This window comes from Callorhinchus milii, unplaced genomic scaffold, assembly GCF_018977255.1.
Source record: "Callorhinchus milii isolate IMCB2004 unplaced genomic scaffold, IMCB_Cmil_1.0 Scaffold16, whole genome shotgun sequence".
Classification (NCBI taxonomy): domain Eukaryota; kingdom Metazoa; phylum Chordata; class Chondrichthyes; order Chimaeriformes; family Callorhinchidae; genus Callorhinchus; species Callorhinchus milii.
In genome coordinates this window covers 1,030,121-1,053,412 of record NW_024704757.1, presented here as the reverse complement: position 1 = coordinate 1,053,412, position 23,292 = coordinate 1,030,121, and the positions used below count along the sequence as shown (strand labels likewise).

The following is a 23,292-nucleotide window of genomic DNA, read 5'->3' as shown; positions in this document are numbered from 1 at the left end:
GAATGGCCTCCTTCAGTGCTGTATAATCCTATGATTCTATAATATGGGGCAAAGTGGTAAATGGAGTTGAGGTGCAGATCAGCCATGATTTAATGAAATGGCGGGACAGGCTCGGGGGCTGATTGGCCTACTCTTGTTCCTCAGTTCCACACCTACCATGTCTTATCCCAAACACTGCTTCACAGTACACTTTTTAGTCAAAATGCACATTTAAACTAATAATCACTGCACATGCAAAACAATATTTGTTTCACCCACAAATATACAGTCAGTTAACTTTACAGTATATTCTGTGAAGCGATTTGAAACGTCTAGAAGACGTGAAAAGCGCTATATCAAATACAAGGATTATTATTATTAATAATGAAAATCATTCACCATATCACTGAGGGCATCAGAATTGGATGATAAAGTTACTAAGCTTGCTTCTAAAGATAACTTTATCAACCACGAGAGCAGTGGTGGCCAAACGTTTTGGTCAGCCAACAAAATTAATGTTCTCGATTAAATAGTTATGTCACCATTCTGATCGCTGGTACAAATAACAAATCATACTTGAGTTTCATAAAGCACCTGTAATGGTGAAGTGTCTCAAAGCTCTTTATAGTAATTACTATATATTTTTTAAAAATTACTTTTAATTTAATTTTAATTAATGTGTATTTATAGGTGAATGTGGCAGTCAATTTGCATACAGCAACAGCTGGACAAGTACTTCACACTGAGGTGACTAACCCGCTGCCTCATGAAGGGTGCAGTGGGTTATAAATTTCAAATTTCAACCTCATCAATTTCTTTTTTTCTCTCAAAACTTCAAGTTTTCAAACACCAATAAAATGATTCACCAAAGTTATTAACATAGGAGGTGGGGTGGGGCAATAAGTTACCCTCTTCTATGGGGTATTACTCTTGGCACTAATTTGAGTGAAGTTTCCTGTTTGGGTAACTGAAGCTTTCTGATTGTATGTGAAGAGACAATATCCTTTCGAAACGGAAACGTCTTTCACACTCAACCGCTGCTCAAGTACTGCTAGATATTTACAGCTGCGAAGGGGGAACCTAAACCTGTTCTGTTTCTCCTGACGCTCACCGTTCTTGTCAAATAACTCTTCCAAACGTAAAGTCTGGGTGTTGGAAGTCAGGGCTGAAACAGCACAAGAAAGGAGGTGAGTGGGGGCCGCAATCTCTAGGCTGCCATTTGTTATCCGGATTAACTGTTACTAGACGTGTGCACAAAGTGAGCCATTTCCATCTCCCAGCATGGAAGCAGTAACCTTGCACGACTTCTTGACATCAGCCAAAGATGAGCTCAGCTTTAAGAAGGGGGAAATTCTCAAGGTAAGTCTTAAAGAACCAGATTTTTTTTTCCACTTTTCTTCTGCAAACGGCCCAGTAACAAGAAAAAAATGTCTTCACTCGAACGTTCAATATGTGATGACAGGTTTAAGTTGTCTTCATCTATTTACTATGCTGAAATAATGGAGTGAAAAATACAGTACAAATGTGGTAATGATCTGTCCTTCAGATGAGAAGTTAAACCGAGGTCTCGTGTATCTATGCCACTGAAGGTTGGACGTTAAAGATCCTATGTTACTATTCGAAAAGAGAAGACAATTATAATTATTATTAATCTTTTATCCTCCGCCAAATTGTGCAGGTAACACCGCCTCACACTATGCTCCACATGTGCTCTCATAACTTCTCATTTTCACAACTCCACAGTTAACGGGCTGATGCTCATTCATCAACCTCTCCCTGTCCACCGGTTCAGTTCCCACCCCCTAAAAACAGCCATCATCACCCCCATCTTGAAAAAACCTTCCCTGCTCCATCCTTCCTCTCCGTGTCCCAGCTCCACTCCTTTCTCTCTCACCATTCCCGCTTTGAATCCCTCCAATCCGGCTTGCGCGCTGCCCACAGCACAGAAACAGCCCTGGTCACAGTCACTAATGACAGTCTGAACATCTGTGATCAGGGCTCCCTCTGCCTCCTTGTCCTCCTTGACCTCTCTGCCGCTTTCGACACTGTCAACCACTCCATCCTCATACACCTAGGTGTCTCCATCCTCATACTTTACTTAATCTTCGCGGACCTGCCCTTGCCTGGATTGAATTCCATCTCTCTCATCGTCTTCACTTTGTTGCCTGTAACGGTTTCTCCTCCAGTCCCCGCACTGTCACGTCTGGCGGCCCCCAGGGCTCTGTCCTTGTCTCCTCTTTAATATCTACATGCTCCCCCTTGGTGACATCATCCGCAGACATGGGGTCAACTTCCACAACTTCTATCTTTCTGCCTCCACCCTCAACTCCAGGCCCACTGCTGTCCTGACAGACTGTCTGTCGGACATCAAGTCCTGGATGAGGGCAAATTTCCTACAGTTGAATGTGAACAAGACTGAGGCCCTCCTGATTGTCTCGCGCAGCGCCTCCGCACCTCAGGCTCTGGCAGCATCAACCTCCATGGTTGCACACTTCAACTCACCAGCCAGTCAGGAACCAAGGTGTCTTGTTCGACTCTCAACTGTCTTCTTCCCCACATCCAAGCCATGACCCGCTCTGCCTTCCCTCACCTCCGTAACATCGCCCGACTCCACCACTACCTCACCCCTCAGGCCGCTGACATTCTTGTTCATGCCTTCATCACCTCCAGGCTCGACTATGCAAACGCCCTACTTGTCGGCCTTCCCAACTCCTCTCTCCACAGACTGCAGATAATCCAGAACTCTGCAGCCCATGTCCTCTCCCGCACCAAACTCCGTGACCCCATCTCTCCCATTCTCACCCGACTCCATTGGCTCCCTATCCTTCAGTGGATCCAGTTCCAGATCCTGGCCCTCACCTATAAAGCCCTCCATGGCCTCGCCCCACCCTACCTCTGCCACCTCCTAACCCCCTACTAACCCGCCCACTCCCTCCGCTCAGCCGGCTCCAGCCTGCTCCATGTCCCCCAACCCACCTGCCCCACCATTGGTGGGAGAGCCTTCAGCTACTCTGCCCCCAACTTCTGGAATTCCATCCCACAGTCATTCCGCCTCACACCCTCCTTAGCCTCCTTCAAGTCCCTCCTCAAGACCCTCTGCTTCGGCCATGCCATTGGCCACCCCCCTCCCCTCCCTTCTCACCCTGACCCCAGCTCGAGTCTGAAATGCTATACTCTGTCCAGTGCCTTGGGATGTCCTCCCGACCTGAAAGGCGCTATGCAAATGTAATCTTGTTGTTGTTTATAGGATGTTACTAACGCAGGTTAGCTAATGTGCTTGCCTATATAATAATATTCATTTCATTTTGAATCAAGTGCACTTGGTAAAGGAACTTTGAGATATTTATTTTTTCATGACAGACAAATAAATACAAGCTATCATTAAAAATGGAAAAATAGGACTGACTGGAAATATTTTAAAGTTTGGAGATGAAGTTACTGAACAAAACAAGTCTCAGAGCTGAATATCTAGCCTTAAATGAGATTTAACACCTCAAACCTCTAAATATAGTCAACGAGAACAAATTATAATCATCTCTTACTCCATAGAAAAAACTACTGGAACACATCAGCTAAAAAGTTTGGTCCAGGATCACAAGAGATCCAATTGATCTCATACTTCCAATACACCTACCTTCCAATCCTCCCATCACAGCATCGAGGCTGTTTATTAAATGAGTCAAGGATCCTTCCCTCAACCACCCTTCCTGGTAACCTCTTCTGGTCGGTTAATTATCATCTGGATAAGCAAGTACTTCCCGGTGCCTCTCCTTGGCACATCTCAAAGTATTGTTTTGGGTTTACCTTTTAAAATGCCATTTAGGATATATGGCTTCTGACTTATGCTCAAGCTTACCTCTGAATGGCTTACGAAATACTGAATTCCTGTGTGAAATGGTTTCTTTTCATTTTTTTTGTTGTGCTGACAATCTGTAGGGTGAATTGATCAGTCCCCCATGTGGAATAATGCATTTTAATGAATGCGTGAGGCAACCTTTTGATCATGATAATTGTCTTATGATGGAATGCAGTTGCCTCCGCACTATTCTACAGGACGATTTGGGGTCAATCTTTGGCATGGTCATTTTTTTAGAAGACTCAATTGTATAAGGAGTCTATGGGGAAAAATTCAACCTCGGTCTGCATTTGCTCCCATTATTTAACATTTCAGGCAGTCCAACAATTGACAATCTGTTTTGAGAATTCAGTCTTAACTTTGAATTCATTTTTCTTAAAAGAACTTCAAGAAAAGTGATTTCATAATTAAGGCTGTGTTTAAGAATGTGCCATATTCTGTATGCTCTGAAATGTTACGGTAATAAAGTAATTCTAGATCCAGGTAGAATTTTATCCCCTCTAGTTTCTCACTGGATTGAACCCATGCCCACAGTTTCATACTAACAGTTGACAAACACCTTATTATGTGAAAAAGTACTTCACAAAGTGCTTTCTGAACACTCAACTGCATCATTTGGCTGCAATAAGCTCCAATTAGTTACTTTAAAGTGTAGCAGCTGTTATCTAGGAAAATTGATTAATGATGTTCTACATATCCCATTGAGATGAATGACAAATGTATCTATTCTGCTTAATTCAGGCGAGAGAGAAATATTGGCCATAACATTGTGGGACCCCATTATTTCCTGTTATAAATTAGGGTTGCTCCCCCAGGAGTGCCAGACTAGACCGTGCAAGTTCACATTTGTGCTCCAGGTTGGGTAAAGTATAGTATTTAACTAGTTATTCTGTTAGCAACCTGCGGGCAGGAGCATTAATCAAATATTGGTTGATTTACAATGTTGTATCATGTTTGTTTTCAATGGTAGAGGATCTTTGAGTCATAGCAGATGGGGAGTGTGCTTGTGAAATGTTACATTGCCAGAAACTGTATGTTGAATGCTATAAAAATGGGGGCACCACCCAGTCCAGTTTACAATTCCTCTTCTCACAAGGTTACAGGCTGACAACATCAGAACATTGAACCCATATAATAATATGAAGAGGATCAGATAAAGGAAATGAAAGAAAGGGCAGAACAGTTCGCAGTAGGTCTTATCTAATTATTTCCAATCAATGACATTTTATCTTCTGAGAACTAATAGCAATTGGAGTACAGAATTATAACCTTTTGTGGCAACAGAATGAGGGAGAAATTCCACTGGGTCTAGATGCAGTTTTCTTAACATATTGAATGTCCAGAATTTGGTAAATTCTTAAATTCAGCCTTAATTTTGGAGCAGTTTTTTCACAATTGGCTTCCAAATTAAGACTAAATTTCATTTTCACAATTTCACAATTTTAACACAAAATGTTCTTACAAACCAAGACTGGATGAAATTTCAGGTCTAAAATATGGTCAACTATTTAGAACATCCAATCAACATAAGGACCTTTTTGGGCCCCAGAGACCTTGTAGAGGAGACTAAACCCTAGTGTTAGAGGAATGAGCTATAATAATGATCCTTGTATTTAATAAAGTGTCTTATCACACCATCAAAGCATCTCACAGGGTTTACAATAAAGTTTAGAGACTGAAATTGTAAACAATTTCTACACAGCAATGCCCCACAAACAATCATGGAGTGAATGACCAATTTCATCAGGGGGATTATTGGCCAGGACACCAGGAGAAACTCCCTTCTCTTTTTGAACAGGATCCTTAACGTTCGTCTGAATAGACAAATAGAATCTTGACTTGAAGTCTCTTCTGAAGGACAGCACCTCCAACAATAAATCATTCCCTCAACACTGTACTGGTGCCTCAGCCCCTGGACTGGGAGAATGCTACATTGTATACGATAGGACTGCCTAGGGCTCTGCATCTTGAAAAGAAAAGTCCTATAAGTGTGGGTCTTCCAAAAGTTTACAACATTTTAAATCAGATTGAGGAAGTAAAGTCAAAATAATACTTTCAGATGCACCAAGATAGCAGAAGAAGGCAAGTTTCAAGTTCCAAAGGGACTGTAACAGGTTTCCAGGAGGGGTGGTTGAGCCAGGACACCATTCTCGTTTAAAAAAAGTAGCTCAATGCTTTGTTGGAGAGCAGGGAGTTGTTCTGTATGGACGAGATCAGACCAAAGGGCCTTCTTTTTATCAGACCTCGTTATTGTGAATGTGAATATTTCTGTTGTTGTAAAAGCAAGATTTATCCAATGACTACAATCTCTTTATTTTAAGGTGCTGAATATGGAAGATGACCCGAATTGGTATAAAGCTGAACTGCGGGGAACAGAAGGATTTGTTCCCAAAAATTACATTAAAATGAAACCACACAAGTAAGTATCGCTCAGTAACTGAGTGTCACACTTTGCTGAGTGTCAGACACGTTACCAGCACCTGTTGCTACTGTTGTACAAAAAGGAAGGTTTGGGTTATTCTCAACTTGTGTATTTTTTTAGATGCTAATCCAAAGCAGTCAACAGGTGTTTGAAGGTATCAGCTACATTCTGAGCTATGTTCAAACAGTGGGTCATCGTCAACTTCAAAATTATTTGTGTTGTCAAACTCCATGTTCAAACTGTGTCAGACAGCAACAAACAAACAAATAAACAGGATGCTCGGTAACAACAACAACAACAACTTGCATTCATGTAGCACTCCTCACGTAGACTAATGTCTCAGAGCACTTCACAATAATGCCCATGTAACAGACCGCTCGGGCCCTGGAGCCAACCCACAGGTAGAACAAAAAGGCTAATTCTCAGTAAGAATCTGTACTACTCTTTGTACAACAAATCCTTTAAAATAATCTAGCGGTTAGCTGCGTTCATTTTAACAGAAACAAGATACAAGCACAGGATGTGCTATGAAATAATCACAGAACTTTCAAGGTTCAATTATACATCAAAACAGCTTAAAAGTGAAGGAAATGTCAATTACGCAGTTGGGTTCCAAGAGATTGCCATGTACATTTTGTTGATGAGAAAACTGAATAACCTCAACATGCACGAGCAACAACTCGAATTTTGAAAACAGCTTCTTTCTCTGTTGAAATCTATAAATCGACTATGAATAAAAGCTCACAGTGCAAGTCTACTTTCATGCCTGTGGATCAACTTGTTCCATTCCAAAGGTAATGGGTAAAATTTCTGTTATAACTAATGTTGGCCATTAATGGGTTGCTCTTCATAGGTCATGTATTGCCAGTGTTACCGTATTGAATTGTTACTTCTAAATAAGTGAAATATTTCGTTTTTAATGTTACACAACTTATTTCATGCACAGAATAACCTCATCTTGTATCCCATATAAAGTATGTTTTCAATGTTCTGTAGATTAAAATTCAAGGCAGACTTTTTTTTAATAAAGCAAAATTGGTGAGCAATTTTGAGCTATCAAGTAAAGTGCCTGAAGGCAGAGTTAGTAAACATTAGCAATTGAAAAAACTTTTAATAAAAAGGATCACTTTTGGTGATCATCATCCACACAATGAAGACTGTTCCTCTCCAGCACTGGGCTCCGCGACCCTATCACCCCCATCCTCATTTGTCTGCTCATCACAAAGAGGATATAGTTCAATATCCTGGTCCTCACCTTCAAACCCCTCCATGGTCTTGCTCCCCCCTATCTCTCCGACCTCCTAACCCCTACCATCCTGCTCGCTCCCTCCACTCAGTGGGCTCCAGCCTGCTTCATGTTCCCTGCCTTGCTTGCCTTCTGCCACTCTGCCCCCACCCTCTAGAATTCCATCCCGCAGTACCTCCGTCTTGCCCCCTCCCTTGCCACCTTCAAGACCCATCTCAAGACCTTCCTCTTTCGATTTCCCTGCTTCTCCCCCTGCCCTCCACCCTCCCCGACCCCAACCCCAGCTCGGGTCCGTAACTCTGTCTGTCCAGCGCATTGGGACATCCTCCTGACGTGAAAGGCGCTCTATAAATGTAATTTTGTTGTTGTTGTTGTTTAGCAGTAAAGATACCTCTTGAGATTAAAGATGGTGCAGAACTTTTAACAATTCTCACATTCAGCCTTAATTTGGAACCAAGTTCTTTCAAATAAATAAAATTAAAGCCTTAACCCGCAAGACTATTTTATCTTCACAATCTTACGTTCTTAAACCAAAATGATTGCACCAACTAGGATCAGGCAGAATTTCTGGCCAGTGGTGGGATTGCGGGAGCCAGAGTGCAGAGCTGGAAAAGTGCTCAGAAATGGCAACTTCTGATAAAGTATCTAACGTGGCTGTTTTGCTTGACAGCTGGTACACTGGGAGAATATCCAGAACTGCGGCAGAGGAAATGTTGCAGCTTCAGAGTTACCCTGGGGCATACTTGCTGCGGGAAAGTGAGAGTTCACCAGGGGAATTCTCCATATCAGTAAAGTAAGTACTGCAATTCCACTACTTGTTATAAACCACATCCATATGCAAAACCCACAGTCCCATAGGGGTCCCCTCGCCTGATTTAAATGCCCCAATCTACTTACTTCAGCTTTGTGCTGTGTTCAATATTAAGAAAATGCACTGATTAATTTATTTCCCCCTCCCCTGGGCAGGACACACCGAGTCAGTAATCCAATACAGTTAGAGCAAATAAGCAGAATCCTGTGACTTTGAATCATTGCAGTGTTGTTTAATGCTGAATGTAGTTGCACAATAGGTTAACAATGAAACCCAAAAGTGATGGCAGGGTTTAATTTGCGAGTCAAGTTAATAGCACATGTGTACAATTTGCAAGTTGTATCTGCAAATACAGTAAATTCCTGATAACAAGACACTAGGATATGGGGATTGGGACTGATTGGTAGCTCTTCCAAAGAGCTGGCACAGGCACGATGGGCCAAATGGCTTCCTTCTGTGCTGTAATATTCTATGATTCCATAATTAAGTATGCTGTGCCATGCTCTCAATATCCTGGCTGCTTCCGATGAAAAATAGTAATAAGGGACTCTGCTTGTCACTTTGCTTAGCATGTAACTAGTCGCATTATAGAAATTCTTGTAAATTCTTGCAATGTAAAATTGATTGTATAACTAATCCTATAAAATGGTATCTTGGATCCTAGTGATCTCCTGTCTATCCTCTGATTGGTGCAGGTGCTCAGTGGAGGTTGGGAGCACATACTCAGGTGCATGGCAGAGGCTATTGGAGGGCCTCCTACTCTGCCTTCCACCCAACCCCTCGAAAAGTTCAGAGGCCTCTGCTGTGCATCTGAGCATGTGTGCCCCCTTGTGGCTCCCTAGGACCTAGGCCCAACAAACCACTGCATATAACTAGTCACTGAGTCCTTTTCCCTTGGGGTGACAAATTATCAGGAGTTTACAGAATGCACAACTGTCCACTACAGGAGTTTACTGTATATACACAGCTGTCCTCCACAATCCAACTGACAACAATTACAGGTTGACGTGTGCATGTTCTCTCATGTTTAGTGGAACTCATCAAAGTTGCATATGGATTGTGCACCCGACATGCAATTTTGGCCCCAGTTTGATCCAGCCGCCAGTCCTCTTGTTCAAACCGTCCGGAATCTATCATATCTAATTCAATTTTAAAAATGTCCACTTGTTAAAAACTCAGCAAACTCAGCCCCCAAAAAATCTTAATTTATGCCATAAACCTTGAAGTTCAGTGTTTGTAGATAAACGAGGGAGGAATTACATACGAACAACCAATGAAGTGAATGACATGTTTATCTGTAGGATTGTTGGCCTTCATGTTTTGAATAGTGTCACGTGATCTTTAAAATCCAGTTGGACAGCAACAACAATACAACTTGCATTTATATAGTGCCCTTCATGCAGTGTAGTATTTCGGAGTGCTTTACAGACATGGGGTCCTCAGTTTAACATCTCATCCAAAGAATGGCTAAAATGTCAGTATAACTTCAGATCTAAACACCAGATATCTGAACATCTTGAACTAAACAATCCTTGGCATTAAAAACTAGCTCCTGGAAAAAGGTGAAGAGGGACTCAGAATCCAATAGATGCTTCATAACTGGATGGAATGGATATAAGGATGAAATGTAGAAGTGGCATAAAGATGTATTAATTGAGGAGATACTTTACAAGATTCAAAGTAAATATCAGGCATCTCAAGTGCTCATTCTCTAATTTTATAAAAATATATTATCTTGTGAAACATTGAAGTTCTGTTTGAAGCAGCTATTGAATCAGCTGGAGCTTTTTCAAGAGGGTAACAAGCATAGGTTAGAACGGGTCACCAGGAAGAGTGGTTGAGGCCAGAGTTCTGGACTTATTTAAGAAACAAGTTGACCCTGTGATGGGAGGATGGTGTGGTGATTATTCTGGAAGCACAAGGTTAACTAAATGGCCCGCAGAGCTTTTAAACCTCAACTTGTTGTGATCGTGAACATGTAGCACTAGAATAGTAATTAAACTTTACAACATTTTGACTGATGTTTTGAGTACCCACAAAGTTGGTACTTGTAAGTAAACAAGTGAGCCAGGTCACGCAACACTGTATGATTTATTCTTTGCCAAACACTTCAGAGAAACATTTCCCAAAGTTATGTGGTAATACTGTTGATTTTAATTTTGTGGGTGGAATTGTGGGTTTGGCTTCAGCTCAGCTGAATTAAATGGAGACTTAATTGTGATTTCCAGATGTTATTTGCAAGATTCTGGATTCAGCTTGTATAATAAAAATGATCGTTGCATTTGTTATAGCGCCTTATGACTTTGTTGAGATGTCTCAATGCACTTCACAGAATATACTGTAAAGTTATTTGACTGTGTATTTTGTGGGCAAAATGCAGCACCCAATTGCGCCACAGCAGTGTCCCACAAACAGTCGTGGATGGAGTGATTCTTTTTTTTGGGGGGGGTTCACTTAACTCAATATTACTGAGATGAGAAATGAAGCGATTTATTGGCTTGTATTTTAAGCTTGGAATACCTTTGTAAAATTTGATATTGAGCAAAGAAACTCTGTGGTAATTCAGTTTAAGCTGAACACTTCACTTAACTTGTTATCACTTGCGCTTTGGGACATCACTAAATGTTAGTGATCACCATATTGTTCTGTCCTTCAGTCAGTCCAGCTGCCATCAGTGTCAAATAGGTACCATTTGTTCCTGATATTGTCAACTCATTGCACCTTGATCATTGTGCTTTTGGCTACTCTGCAAAATCTACTTTCCACCTAGTTTAACACTACAAAGATGTTTTGTTTTACAATTAAAGTGCGCACGGATTGTGGAAAATTCTTAAATTCACCCTTAAACTGCAAGTCAGATATTTTAAAATAACATTTTCAGAAAACTGTCTTCCAAATTAAGGCTGGATTTAAGAATTTTCCAGAAATTGTGCACAGTTTCAAATTTTAAGATAAAATAACAACACTAATTCTTGCGATTGATAAAGTGCATATTGGGAGGACCTTAAAAAAAAATTTCAGAGGATTTTACTGTAAAAGTTAGTGACTGTGTGTTCTGTAGATTCACAGGTGAAATTTTGATCTCAGGTCACATTTACAGGAGCAGTACATGGGAGGGAAATAGCAAAGTGAGAACAGGAATGACACCACCAGGAGGAGGCGCTCAAGAGTACCAATATATGCATTGAACTGGAACAATAATGTTTGCTACAGAGGGATAAAAGAGGAAAGTGTTTCAATGAAATAGGCTGCACAGGACCTTTGTGGGTCGAAGATTATGTAAATGATTTGGATTCAGAGACTCATTACAAAGTAGTGAAATTTGCAGATGACATCAGTCTATCTAGGCCAGGGATACTGTACAATCAGAGGAGTCACTCAAGATCTTAAAAAGAGAGCTTGATAGGGCATGCACCTAGGCTGGTCACGGGCAAATGAAGTTCAATGCAAATAATTGAAGGATACTGGATACAAGAAGTAAATGTAGGAGGCACATGTAAAGCATCTACATATTTAAGAGTGATGCACACACAGAGGGAATGGTGGGATTGGGAGAGATGGTTAAGAGGGGTGAAGGCCCACAAAGAGTATCAACACCGATCAGGCAAGTTAGGTCAATTGGCCTGTTTCCGTGCTGTAACATTCTACACGGGATCAAACTTGCTAAAGGAGCAGCTGGAAGAAGCTTATAGAATATTAGTTGACTCATTGCTCATTGTGTTAAAACGGCAGCTGTAAATCAAGGCCAACAGGATGCTGGACTATATTGCCAGATTAGTTATTTTTCAGAACACCAGAAGACATGCTGAAGCTAAACAGTGCTCTGGATAGGTCACACCTGGAGTCCTGTGTATCCTTCTGGTCACTAAGGTGTAGGGAGCTTCCCGAGCTCTAGAGGTAGCACAGAGATGGCAGCAATGTTAGAGGAATAATCTGTGGGAATTAACTAGATAAGAATTAACTAGATAAACCCAAATCTCTTATGTGTGACCATATAACAATAACAACAACTTGGATTTATATAGCGCCCTCCATGCCGGACGGCGTCTCAGAGCGCTTAAAGGATATATAAGATTCTAAAAATTGAATTGAGAAAGTAAACCAAGAAAATTACCTCCACATATGCAAGACAGCAGGACAAGAGTGCAGAAGTCAGGGCAGGAATTTCAGAACAGACACCTAAAAGTATTTCTTTACACGCAGTGTAATTATCAACTGCAATAAGTTACCAAGAATCTTGGTTGAGGCCAGGAAGAAATACCTTCCTGGAATGGAAAGATTTAATTAAAATTAAAATGAAGATTGATATTCTAGAAGATAATACCAATTGTGCCAAAGGCTGTGTTCACCCAACGCTACTCTTATGCAATCCCCTGAAGTCCTTGTTCTCAGAGCTTTGGGATCTCTTCCTGAAATGAAAGGCGCTATGCAAATGTAATTTTGTAAATGGCCATGGATGTAGTTTACAAAATGAGTCGATGTTCATGTGTCAGATTGGTAGCATTCTTGCTGCTGGGTCAGAAGATTGTGGGTTGAAGCCCCATGTTGGGAGGCCGTACTGCAGTGTAATGGGAGTACTACTTTGACTATTTGCTGACTTTCAGATGATAATAATACTAATAACCTTAATCCCGATTTTTAAGAGAAGAAATCTGTGGTACATCAACGCGATTCTTGAAAACAACTATCACGCCATTGCAACTCTTCGGTTTAATACTGTAATACTCATTCCTCCTCTTCTCCCCTCTCCTACCTGTTCAGCGCTTTGGGACGTCTTCCCGACGTGAAAGGCGCTCTATAAGTGTAATTTTGTTGTTGTTGTTGTTGTTCCAACGCCTCACCACAGTAGGCTCTCAGCATTGAAGAGCTTCATCAGTAATAGACATGACATTTCACCATGTGGGGAAGCCACAAGTGAGCCCAAACCTGTTCTCAAATAGCACCACACACACTTTCCAAAGAGCCCTCAGAGAATGTTCACACAAATACATTTCTAGTGAGTAGATGAAGGTCGGGAGAGGAGGAATCACTGGCCATGACTCAAAAGGGGGAACTCGCTTGATTTTATCCTCCATAATCTTTGACAGATTCCTTTTCTTAAAAATAGGGATTAAATAACAGTTATAGTGCTGTTACTACCAGTTAGTAGGTTGAGATCCTGGCTAACTCAAATCAGAGAGTTAGAGTTAGTCAGAGAGGGCAGAGAGGTTGAAGGCCCAACCGCCGATGGAGGACTGGGCTAGGAAGGGGAACGTGGAGCAGGCCGGAACCTGCTGAACGGAGGGAGTGAACAGGTTTACATGGCTTTAGCAGGTCATAGAGGTAGGAAGGAGCAAGGCCATGGAGGGCTTTGAGGGTGAGTTCAAGGATTTTGAACACTATCCTCTAGTGGATGGGTAGCTGCTGGAGCCGGGTGAGGGTGGGGATGATAGGGTCAAGAAGCCTGGTGGGGAAGAAGACATGAGTATATATCTATCACCGGAAAATATTTGCTGGCTTGTGCTGTTCAGTAAGATGTCCTTTTATGGTGAACTTATCAGAGTGAAATTTGCATGTTCTTCAAGCATTACGTATAGCTCACATACGTAACACAAATGATTAACTGAGACTGAGACAGAATGTTCATGTCACAACAAAAAACAGGTTTGCTTAACATATTGCATAAAAAACACAAAACCGCACTACCCAAACAATGTATGTATTCTTCTGCATAACAGAGCATTAGAGAAGAAAGGTTTGGCATCATGTGGGTAGATTGGTGCTGTGCAGGTGCCAGCGCTGAATCAAAAATTAATTGTTCAGCTGTTTTGGAGTCAAACATTTCCTAAGGGCAAGTTGCCCTTTCAGGGCACGAATGGAAACAGAGAGTTCAATTAATGCCTTGCTGCTTGCACGGTTGAACTATTACAATTCATCTGTGAACGGTCAGTCAATACTGGGCTGTAATGGATTGTTTACATGTGCCATGTTTTGCAGGACTGTGTTTAACAAGATCCGATTTACACAGAACAGGATTTCCCATTGGATATATTTTCAGTTTTATTTCTTGTCTCGTCCTTGTTTGATATCCAAGGTCATTTGCCTTAGTTTGGCTTACTTGGTAGCACCCTCCCTTCTGGGTCAGAAAGTTGCACATTTTAGATCTACATTGGGACTGCAGCTGATTGTCTAGACAGGGGTCTCTAACCGATTGAACACTGCTGGATGGCGCTCTCGTGGGTGATCAAAAAGACAAGAGGAAGGAGCAATAGAACTGCATCCTTATTAAGTCAAATTCAAAATGAAGCCAGATGCACAAAATATTTAATGCATCTCGAAATAAAAATATAAACTTTACACTGCTGTAAATGTTGCTCTTGCCTCTTGTCTTTATTGAGCATGCGCAAGAAGCCACCTAGTGGTGTTGGACCGGTTTGGAGACCCCATGTTTAGGCTGACAATCAATACAGCTTTCTCTTTTCAAAGCATGCCAAGAGATCTTTAACATCCATCTGAACAGTCAGACGGGACCTCAGTTTAACATCTTATCTGAACAACAGCGATGAGAGGGTGTGAAGGGATTTATACAATACAAACTTACATCGGTATAGTGCCTTACACATTGGGAGGATGTCCCAAGTCACTGGACAGTCAGGGATTTGGACCCGAGCCGGGGGTTGAGATTGGGGAGAGTGGAGGGCAGGGAGGGTAGGAGGGTGGCCGAAGAGGAAAGTTTTGAGACGCCCCTTGAAGGAGGCAAGGGAGAGAGTGAGGCGAAGGGAATGTGGGATGGAGTTCCAAAGGGTGGAGGCAGAGAGGCTGAAGGCCCGTTGATGGGGCGGGCGGGCAGGGGATGTGAAGCAGCCTGGGATCTACTGAAGGGAGGGAGCGGACAAGTTGATATGGGGTCAGCAGGTCACAGAGGTAGGAAGGAACAAGGCCGTGGAGGGCCTTGAAGACGAGGACAAGGATTTTGAACTCTATCCTCTGGGAGATGGGAAGCCAATGGAGCCGGATGGTGGGATCATGGAGCGTGTTGTGGGAGAGGACACGAACTGCAAAGTTCTGGATGATCTGCAGCTTGTGGAGAGAAGAGTTGGGAAGGCCAACAAGCAGGGCGTTATAGGTGAGGAACTGGAAATTGTTGGGAGGCAGGGAGAAGGGCAAGGACTGGAGTGATGGAGAGAGGTGCAGGTCAAGAAGTAGGCGATGGAGTTTTGAAGGAACTGAAGCATTAACCGAGGAATGCTTAGAGACATCATTGAATTATTCAGGCTAATGACCTGTATAAATTAGTTCCTGCTTAAAACATTTAAGCATTCAAACATACAAACTATCTCAGCACTGTATGAATTGGCAATGAGCAGCATTCATTATTCAAGCTGCATGATGTAACCACTCATTGCACTGCTATCGTTAGTTACTATCTCACTGATATTGTGTGTTGGTCCTGGGTTTCATTCTCAAAGGTTAGTGCAGTAAATGGGACGGCTGTGTATTGGGTAAACTTTCCAATGCAGCCACAATGGAGCAACATTTACTGATTTCCTTTATCTTAATTAGCACAAGGTAACGGGTTAAGGAATATCCCAAATTTTGCCCCAGTAAAATAAATAATAATAATAAATAATCCTTGCATTTGACATAGCGACTTATCAGGTCTTTGAGATGTCTCGAAATGCTTCGCACGAAATACTGTAAAGTGAATTGACTGTATATTTTGTGGGCGAAACTCCGCAGTCAAAATTTATTGTAAGTGCAGAAAAAAATATTATTTTTAACTTTATTGCTTCAGTGTGGAAATCAAAAGGAAAATATGGTTGAAACTCTTCAAAATGTTTTGCCAATACATTTTATACTCCACATTGGGCAGTTCATAATTTATTTACTGTTTAGGACTTTGGTCAGTGACTCGCTGGCACGAGTTCACAGAACAGCGTAACCAAGGCAATTCCATCATCCAGTGATTTTTCAAGACATTGGAGACTTTCTCTTCACAGTTAAGCTTTCATTCCTGATTATTAGTAATCATAATAATAATACTATGAAATTATTATGACAATATACCTGTGCCAATCAACTTGTGTGTTCTCCGCCAAAAACACACCCATTATGCCTCAGTCCAAATGGCCTGTGTTCAAATTATAATGGAAACGAGTTAAACACAAGTAACCTCCTGTTTTCATACATTTTGCATATGGAACAGGAATTTAATAGCATTATTAAATGTACAGCAAAAAATTTGCTCTTTGATTCAATTGGATTGCATCCACACGCCAGTGAAAATTTTCTGGCATCACCTTTCCATTTCTCCGGAAGTGAAGAGCCACATTTAAGAAATCATGGAAATAGGATTTTATCTATTTTCTCAGTTCTGTCCTGTAATTATTTGGAGCATCAGGTGGCTTCAATACAATAGTCATAAAACGACTTCAAGGATTTGAGGATTTCTTGAGGGAATGTGTGGAATTAGTTCAGTTGATTCCAGATGAATTGATCATTCACTTCATGGCTGTTTCTGGGGCAATCCTGTACACAAATTGGCTGTAATAATTGCCTACAAAATACATGGTGTTACACTGACAGCAATTCCCTGTGAAGATATTTTTATGTTATAGGCGCTGTGCCAAATGCAAGGAGTTCAGGTACTCCGTATCGCAGAATTGCAATCAGCAGATGGAGCTGAGACCACTGTCTACCTGGAGTCCATGGTTCTAATTGAGAGCCCTTTGATACAATTGAGAAAGGGACCCAGAGAAATGTCATCTTTCTCTCACACTGTTACAACAATCAGACTGAAATACATAGCATGATATTGCACAGAACAGGCCACTTGGCCCAAGTAGTCCATGTTCATGCAAGCTTCCGTCCCTCTTAATATCCTCTTTAAAACTCCTCTAATCCCTTTCACTCATAGGAAGCTTCCTCTTGATTTCTCAAGTGACAGCTTGGTGCGGTTCTGAGTTAATGGGTGCAAGCCCTACGATGGGACTTTGAGCTCACACTGTTTGGGGTTTCTCCTGCTTTTCCGACCAACAATCCACAGATAAAATTGGTCATTCATTTCATGGCTGTTTGTGGGACCTTGCTGTGTGGAAACATGGCTCCTGCAATTTTCAAGGAAGAAAGTAGTCTCTCACATGCTCAACTCTGATTCACCCCATACTGTTTGTACCAATGTCTCAAAAGCAGCGACATATTGTGCAATATAAAACCAGAGCTAGAAGAATCATGCTGATTCACTCTTGCTACTTAAAAACAAGAGAATGCAAATTGTTCATTTATGAAACTAAGCAAAAAATCAGAGCGCTATAATTATAGGTTACTTGGAAATCTACTCATTGGACCACAACCAACGGAGAAATTGTGGCTCTGGTTGAGATAATTGTCTGTTTAATCCGCATACTTTATATCTGCAACACCCTGTGTTTTTGCATATATCCATTCTCATTCACCCGCAAATACAACACCTTCACTGTTCATCCATCGTCAAAAACATTCATTTTCCAGCAGTGCTGATCATTTTGTTCTGTAAACTGGTGAGATCCCAGGTTCAATAAATGTTACAATTGACCCCAGCACCCTGACCCCAAATGGGAATAATCAGCTTTCTTGCTCCTGATTGCCATCCAGTGGCTCCTGTTGGAAAGTGAGGACAGGATTCGGTTTGGCTGTTACATCTCTAACCATACAGCAACATTCACGTAGAACACTAAGAAACAGAATGGAAAATCAGGGGAATGAGGGAAAGATGGGAGTTGACGGAAGTTGCTGGGGTAGGTTTTTCGAAGGGTTTGATGTAGAGAGGAGGCTGTGAGGCAGAGGGATCTCGGGAGAGAATTCCAGAGGCCCAGGAGCGTAGAGGCTAAAATAGTGACCAGTTGACGAGACACCGCAGGTCAGTCAATGGCCCTGAAACAGTAACACTCCTCCACCAATACACCAAACGATAAAAGGGTAAAGATTCTTCACCGGGTAACAAAAATCGTTTTTGGAGAGTTAAATGTGGAGATGCCTCTAACCTACCAATCGGTTGCTTATAAATACTAATAATCCTTGCATCTGATATAGTGCCTTATCACGTCAGCGAGACACCTCAAAGTATTTCACAGAATATACTGTAAAGTGTAGTGACTGTGTGTTTTGTGCGCAAAACACGGCAGACAATTGCACACAGCAGGGTCCCACAACAGTCACAAAANTTTTTTTTGGAGAGATTATTACCCTCAGAAAATGATCTGCCAATCGACTAACAAATGGGTTCCTACTTACTGCTAGGTAAACAGAGGCGTGTGGAGTAAGGAACTTGCCTAACCAATCATTTATAAAAGCAGAGAGTTCAGGCAGAAACAGAGTAAATGATTTTAACAACCTCTTGTTGTAATGTTAAGTAATGAATTTGCAATGTCTTATGTCTCATCAGGCTTGGGTACTTTAGGTAACAGCTGGTTTCATCACTACATCTCAAGGAACAAGTCACACTGAAACCTTATAGGCTTGCAATTATTAATTATTAACAGAGGATATCTAATACTTCATAATTTTAAGCAGCATTTTATGAAAATTGTAATTATTGGAACGGCTCCGAAGACAATTGTTAAGAAGGTTGCTGTATAATTTAAACACTCTGGGCTATTGCTGCTCTATTCCAGAAACTAGTGAAATGGTTAATGAAACATTGAATAATTCAGTCAGTCTATCATGGTCTGATGAATAATGTACACTTTGCTTTGTATTGTATTATGATATATAGAGGTCTTCCTGTGATACATTAAAATACATTTAACTATGCATACGGGTGAAGAAGCAGTGAGAATTTCTATGTAATGAATCACGTTGGCCTGTGTGACTGAGCAATACGTGTTCAGCAAAGTTTAAGGGATGCCAATGCTAAGTAATGGAACCCTTTTTTTTCTCTAGTTACCACCCATTGGCAATTTTTTGGTTTGGACCAAATATATAGGTCAGTTATTGGTCAGCCTGGCTCAGTTGGTAACACTCTCACCTTTGAGCCAGAAGGCTATAGGTTAAAGACCCATATTGGGATTTGGAACTCATACTCTAAGCTAACATCCCAGTGCAATCAATACTGGGAGTGTGCTACATTGTTGGAGGAGCCATCCTTTAGAAGAGACGTTAAACTGAGACACCATCTGCCATGAAAGATCCTATGGCATGGTTCAAAAAGAGGAGTTTCTCTTGGAGGCCAACAATCCGCCAAATAAAATTTTGTCTTTCATTGCTGTTTAGGGACACTGATGTGCACAAATTGGCTGTTGCATTTGTCTACAAAATACACAGTTACTGCACTTTGCAGTAAACTCTGTAAAGCACTCGAGAGGTCCTCCTAACATGAAAGGCGCCATGTCAAATACACCGCTAATTATCATTATTTCTACTGGCACAAAAGTAATTGGCAATGTAAAATCAGCTGCCTGACTCCAGCCATCTTTCAACAGCTATGGAATCCATGTCCAGCATTTCAAAGTCCTCCGTGACAAAGAGGGGAAATATTTCTTGTGGGAGGAGAAGTTTAATTCCCTGAACGAGCTGGTGGACTTCTACCGGACCACGACAATTGCAAAGAGGCAGCAGATCCTCCTGAGAGACATCAATGAGGAAGAAAAGGTATGTTGATTATGGAGCCTCAGAGATAGGAAGTGCTGGAGCATGAAGGCATTTGTGATTGAGGATCTTGACATCAACCTGGAGCAGAAAAGGAACAAAGTTAGAATGAGCAGGGAAGGGGTTCAGATTAATACAAAATAAGAAAAACAAGTTACAATTTATATCTCATTTGAAAATAGCAGGAGAGAGAGAAAGAACACGGAGAGAGAAAGCACATGATAAAACATGGCATTTTAAAACGTTTATTATCTTCAATTGTGCTATTTTATGATTATTGCAGTACGTCTGTGCAGTCATGAAGTTGTCCCAGGAATGAAGTCCTTTGTTTTAGCTGCAATATTAGTAGGGAGGGTAAAGGCAGGTAGGATTTCACCCTGTACATTATCCCGTGACCTGCTAGAAATTGCTCACTCATTGTTACGAGGTGGGTGTTTGGGGAACACATTTTAAAAAGTATACCAGCTGTTTTATTATTTTTTTCTTCACACGGTATCTCTGCTTACCTTTATCCTTCTGACGGTTCATTTTGCTAAACAGCCTTTTCACTCTTTATTTGCTCAGTTGATTCGGTGACAGCAGGTTACCTGATCCAGAGAGCAGCCAGCGTAGGCTCAAAGCCAGGACAAGAGCATTCATTTCAAGGCTTTAACAGATCAAGGAAGGGCACCTGTTTACTGCTGCATCAGAGCATTGTGGGCAATTCCAACAGAGCTTACCATTCTGACAGCTAATGTTTCTATGGAGGGTTGAGTGGGATGCAGTCACCAGAGTCTTCCTGGCCCACAATCCCAACATTAATTTTGAGTCTTTTGAGCAAACACTGTTGAGGCAAAAATCCATCACTATACCCAGCTTTTATCACAAACATTTATCACATTCCAAGAACCTCTGTGGTCATCACCCCACACTTAAAGATCAGGTGACTGTTGGTGCATGATCTTGGTTCTACATCAGCTCCCGTCAGCCTCACCTCAGGCGCTGACGGCATCACCATCCATGGTCGCACACTCCACCTTGCAGCCAGTCTGGAACCTTGGCATCTTGTTTGACCCTCAACTATCCTTTCTACCCCACATCTGCACCATGACCTGCTCTGCGTTCCCCCACCTCCGCAACATCGCCCGGCTCCGCCACTATCTCACACCGCAGGCCGCCGAGACCCTCACACGTCTTCATTACATCGAGGCTCGACTATGCAAACTCACTCTTTGTTGGCCTCACTCCACAGGCCGCAGATCATTTAGAACTAACTCTGCAGCCCGTATCCTCTCCCGCACCAGGCTCCGTGACCCTATTCCGCCCCCATCCTCACCCGACACCACTGGCTTCCCATCACACAGAGAGTACAGTTCAAGATCCTGGTCCTCACTTTCAAAGCCCTCTATGGTCTCGCTCCCCACTACCTCTGCGACTTCCTAATCCCCTACATCCTGCTCACTCCCTCCGCTCAGTGGGCTCCGACCTGCTTCACGTCCCCTGCCTCGCTCGCCCCACTATTGGTGGGCGGGGCTTCTGCAACTCTGCCCCCACCCTCTGGAACTCCATCCCACAGTCCCTCCGCCTCGCCCCCTCCCTCACCACCTTCAAGATCCTTCTCAAGACCCTCCTCTTCAACCGTGCTTTCGATCTCCCTGCTTCACCTCCACCTTCAGCGCGGGTCCTTAACTGTATCTTTCCAGGGCCTTGGGACATCCGGCCTACGTGAAAGGCGCTATACAAATGTAATTTTGTTGTTGTACATAGAGTACTGTAGCTCAGTGGTTGGAGCGCTCGCCTCGCAGGATTTAATTCCCAGCAGGGCAAAACTTTGGGCAAGTTTCCCTACTCCACACACCTGATGATAATCCCTCAAGAAAAAAAACAATATTAAAACTGCCCACTTCAATCCACGACTGTTTGTGGGACACTGCAGTGCGCAATTGGCTGCTGCATTTCGTTCACAAATATGGTGACGCAATTTATTCTTTTTTTTAAGGAATTATTTCCCTTCCACCTGAATTAAAAGGACGTTGCTTGCTTTGCTTGAAGGAACTTTTACCTGAAGGTCAGCTGAAATATTTGTGTGTTTTGTACTTATTAGGAGAAGCCGAGACACGTCCAAGCGTGCTTTGATTTCTCACCCCAGGACCCGGATGAGCTCATTTTTAACCGAGGAGACATCATTGAAGTTTTGAAAAGTGACGATGCTAACTGGTGGAAAGGGAGGTGCCGGGGGCGGACCGGTTTATTTCCACGGAACTTCGTCCAGCCCATGTCTCAGTGACCCCCCGGCAGCCAAGATACAACATACGACAGCAGTAATAAAACAGCAAGGAGCTGGTTTTACAACCATGCCTCCTTGTGAAACCAGACTCGACAATTCTCTTGGTTAAGCACAGAAACACACGAGTAGTGGTGCTGGATGTTTTTTTTTAAATCTGGCTATACAGGTTAATTTTGTGCATAACTTTATTTGCTTTGCACTTGGATCGTTATGAAGCTTTCTTAATGTGGGAACTAAACATATCCTGAGATATTTGGAAATTGATCCATTTACACTGGCTGACCCTTTAAGCGTGGGCAGTCAGAGTTTTATATTTTGTATTCTGTCATGGGAATTCATAGCGGTTTTGTATCATTTTTCTCAATACTGTCTGGGAACAGTGAAGTCCATTTCTACTGTCACGTTGAAAACCATTTTGAATACATGTTTCAAGCTGTGTGTCCATTGAGAATAGAAATTTTAATTTTGAATGAAATCAATAAAATGCACAAAATTCCATATTGCTGCCTTTTATTTCTTCCTTCCCCCACCCACACAGACACACACTTTCATGACCTCTTCTTTTGCCTAAACTCAACAAACCCTGGCAGAAAAAGTGCCTGTTATAAGATTTTGACTCCTGAGCTACATGTCTGGGAGCAGTCTATGAGAAAATAAGAAATATGTTTACAACAGTGAATGTCAGCCTCACTGAGAGTGATTCAGGAAGGGCAGGTTACAAGAAGTGACTTAAAAGCTGACGAGAGTAACATAAATATTCTGCTTTCTTATTAAACTTGTCACCATTTGACAAGACACCTTAAATAGATATGCTGGGTTGAAGGTAAAATAAAGTGTCAGTTTTGTCCTGTTTGAGTGACAGCAACAGTTAAAGGCGTCAAAAGTATTCATTATAATTATAGAAATTTAAACTCTAAGGGATTCAGCTGTTTGATCAACAACAAGTCAAAGTTTGCACTCACTTCTTCTAAACACAGAATAAATAGCCACTGTCCAGTAATCTAAGACTGGGAGCAAAACAATCCTGACCTCATTCATAAGAGCATCTATTTGTGCTAGTCTTTCCATTAAATGTGTTGCTCTTCCATTGGCTGAATTTGTTTATCCA

The 23,292-nt window shown here is 41.9% G+C and overlaps 1 protein-coding gene across 2 annotated transcripts; it reads left to right on the top strand.

The window, feature by feature from the left end:
• Positions 1-998: 998 nt before the first annotated feature.
• LOC103187097 (GRB2 related adaptor protein) lies at positions 999-22,684 on the top strand. 2 transcript variants are annotated; one of them, XM_007906446.1, is made up of 5 exons: positions 999-1,338; positions 6,157-6,254; positions 8,174-8,296; positions 19,753-19,921; positions 22,002-22,684. In XM_007906446.1, the coding sequence occupies exons 1-5, from the start codon at positions 1,261-1,263 to the stop codon at positions 22,182-22,184; spliced, it is 651 nt and encodes a 216-aa protein (XP_007904637.1). In that variant the 5' UTR covers positions 999-1,260; the 3' UTR covers positions 22,185-22,684. The 2 variants fall into 2 exon arrangements, with proteins under 2 accessions (XP_007904637.1, XP_007904638.1); XM_007906447.2 differs by having other exon boundaries at positions 1,000-1,166.
• The last annotated feature ends 608 nt before the right edge of the window (positions 22,685-23,292 follow it).